The sequence below is a fragment of the Buceros rhinoceros genome, unplaced genomic scaffold, assembly GCF_000710305.1.
Source record: "Buceros rhinoceros silvestris isolate BGI_N320 unplaced genomic scaffold, ASM71030v1 scaffold41487, whole genome shotgun sequence".
In the NCBI taxonomy this organism is placed as follows: domain Eukaryota; kingdom Metazoa; phylum Chordata; class Aves; order Bucerotiformes; family Bucerotidae; genus Buceros; species Buceros rhinoceros.
Window position 1 is genome coordinate 4,467 of NW_010424674.1, and position 3,062 is coordinate 7,528.

General features: G+C 40.6%; 1 protein-coding gene across 1 annotated transcript in view; it reads right to left on the reverse strand.

Moving 5' to 3' along the window:
* Positions 1-544: 544 nt before the first annotated feature.
* Positions 545-3,062, reverse strand: part of LOC104497601 (protein FAM162A-like) — a 7,548-nt gene continuing 5,030 nt past the window's right edge. The window contains exons 3-4 of the mRNA XM_010140868.1: positions 2,406-2,514; positions 545-694 (exon numbers count right to left, since the gene is read on the reverse strand). Of these exons, the coding sequence (XP_010139170.1) occupies positions 599-694; positions 2,406-2,514 (205 nt within the window). The 3' untranslated portion in view covers positions 545-598. The remainder of the gene's footprint in view (positions 695-2,405; positions 2,515-3,062) is intronic.

The window sequence follows — 3,062 nt, forward strand, 5'->3', positions numbered from 1 at the left end:
CGGATGCAGGTGACACAATTATTCTGGACTTAAGGACTCTAAGCAATTGGAAGAGGCACACGGGGAGTATCTGAAGCAGTGGTAACAATATGGAATACATATAGCACTAATCTTCCTGAGTGGACCTGAAATAGTCAGTGATAGTGGATGACTGCCCAGTGAACGTGTTTTGTTTGTACAAGTACGGGTGTACAAGTGGAGACCAGATGGGGCTGTTCTTTTGTTTTCCAGTTACTGTCTCGTAAGTGGTAAGTAAGAGCGTAAGGCTTCGTAAAGGAGATTGGTACCAAGAACAGCTCCTGCAGTCTTTTAAAAGACACTTGGTGTGGTGCATGTGGGAAATGACTATCCTGTCCACTTTGGTCACTTGTCCTGTTCCGCTAACCTTGAAGGAGAGAGTTTAGTTTGGAGGAGAGGAAAGGTTGTTAGGAAAAGAAAATAGGTATTTCTGTTTTTACTGATTACATGATAATGTATTCATTCTCTCTTGAACATGAAGAGTACAGAACATACAGGAAAGATGTGACTATATAGTCCTTCCAGTGCTGAAAAGGACTCAGCTTTTCTTCCCCAGTCCTTGGTCTCTTCATTTCCTCCTCTAAGGTTTAGCAGATGTAGTCTGAGTAGCTTCCTCTCTCCATTGAGCTTTCTTCTCCAAGTTTATGCTTGTAAGAGATTCGTGCCTTTTTACAGCCTGCAACACAGCAAGTATGACAAAGCAGGTATCACCTAAAGGACCACAGAGATTAAGCTTGAATCAGTAGTTTACAGAGTACCTGGCCTATCCTTTCCACAGCACAGTTCTGTCAGCTTTAATGCCAGGAAAAGAGGGTTAAAATAAAATATCCACAAGCTGTTTTAAACTCATTACTTCTCTGGGAATAAATTAAACCCTTTTGTTAAGGCACTAGAAGATACATTGTGAACTTCTGGTCAGTATTTAATACTAACCTCTGGTCTTCAAAGGTCAGAGGTACTGGAAATAAATCAGAAGTTAAACGTAACAGATTCCAGCTGCTGTGAAAACAAGGATACCAAAGCAGCTGTCCTCCTCTCTTTCTGGTGTTTGCATTCATACTATTCCAAAGTAAGAGGAAAATGTTCTGGAAATTGTCAATGTTTGATCTCTTCTGCTAAAGCCAGGGGAAAACTTTGCACTGTTCTGTTTGAGGGCAACATCCTTTTCATTTTGATAGATGAGTGCTGACAGAAATGTCACTTGACACTTCAATCGTTCACAGTGCTGGGGTTTGAGACTCTCTTACTAGTTTTAAGGTTTCTCTAGAACAGTTAGTAGTCTATAGAAGCAAGATCTGAACGTTGTCATCAGAAGAACTGCTTCAGAGAAAGGCAGCATACAAATAATGTTCTGCCTATGTAGAAACCCCTAAGCTAAGGGGTTTCTGCTTCCAGACATCCTTAAAAGAATAGTGGCCTGTGTACATTACCGCCGTGCTTTTTATCCAAAGTAATGTGACAATAAGATGCACAGATAATATTCACATTCCTTGACTTTAGTGCTGCTGAGGGGCTTAAGCTTGGGTTCAGTACACAAAAAGGGCTCCTTCCTTCTTTACAGAAGTACCTCAAAGTTAATAGTTCACCAACTATGTTAAAAACCACATAAATTTAAAGCATGGCTAACCCCTGCTGCACTTGGAATCTTAAACTTTACACCTACTCTTTTCATATGATGCAAATTAAATTGTGGACCTAATTCTGCCACATGCAACTTTGCTATCTTTCCAAATTCTGTGCAAGTGAAGGGTGCTCAGCACCTTTAGGAGGTGGGAGCTCTTCTATGAAATTTGAGAAAACTGGTTCCGTCCACACTAAAGGAAGATTATTTTCTAATGCAATTAAAGGGCACAGAATTATTAATGACCATTGTCTCACTGTTTAAAAAGACTTCTGAGAATTCTCAAGTCTGTTTGTGGAGAAACATACTCATTTGCTATTTCCGTTATATCAATTCTACAATTGCTGCAGCGTGCAGAGGCATTTTTGTAATAGGTCCATACCATCACTGTATGGACACCATTGGCCCAAGCAGCATTTATCTGCCTAGCAGATCCTCACAACAAGGTTCTCTTTCCTTTCGAATTCTCACTGCCTGTCAGCAAAATTAAGGAGTTAGAACAGCCCTAGCTAAAATTAAGTATTGCACTTTGAAAAAGAGACTTCTTTTTTTTTAAGGAAGTGTATGCAGTCTACCAGTGACATCACCCTTTTCTGACTTGGGAAATAATCAAAGAGGGTCACTGCAGGGGGCTCAGAGTACTTACTTTATCACTGAGCAAAAATTAAAACAAACCACAAAACAAAACTACTAACAATCCACAGGAGGAACTGTGTAGTTTATGTGAAGACTGATTTGCACTCACCAGCCAGAAATCTGTGCTTACCTGTTTCCCTTTAATCACCATGGCTATGCATCCCAGTATCGTCAAGGCAATCATTAGATAGCTGCACTTCACACGCAGTGTGGTCTTTGCTGCTCTGATTGCTTCAATCCTCAAGAAATAATAAAAGAACAGACTCAGTATCAGGGACCCAAGAAAATCATTTGGCTAGTTGTTTAACTTCTCCTAGCATGCCATCTCTGTCGTTTTGTACATCGCTAATGGCATGGGGATTTTTTCATAAAAAGATTTTACAAGAATGGGAAAGGCCAATCCCCAGCAACCCTGGCAGATACTTGGTCACAAAGGCGTTCCCTCTCAAAGTTGGCAACAAACCCAACATGTTTACCTTTGGTTATTTATTTGGCTGTTAAGAAGCAACCCTGCCTTTACAGCCCACTTGACTGCAACACAAACGAGGAAGGCTGCGGTATTTAAGAATGTACATTCGCTAGGGAGAGGACAGGAAGAAGAGAGGGATGGTTTTACTAAAACAATGTTTTCTTTAATCTCAGCTCTCTCTGTGCTCACTACCAACTTGCAATATCTTCAGAGCCAGGGAGCACTCCATCTATACTAGAGCTGTGGTGTATTTAACATTGTAAAACACACACTTTCCTCTCAACAGCAGAAACATGGTAAAAACCATTTGTCAGCAGG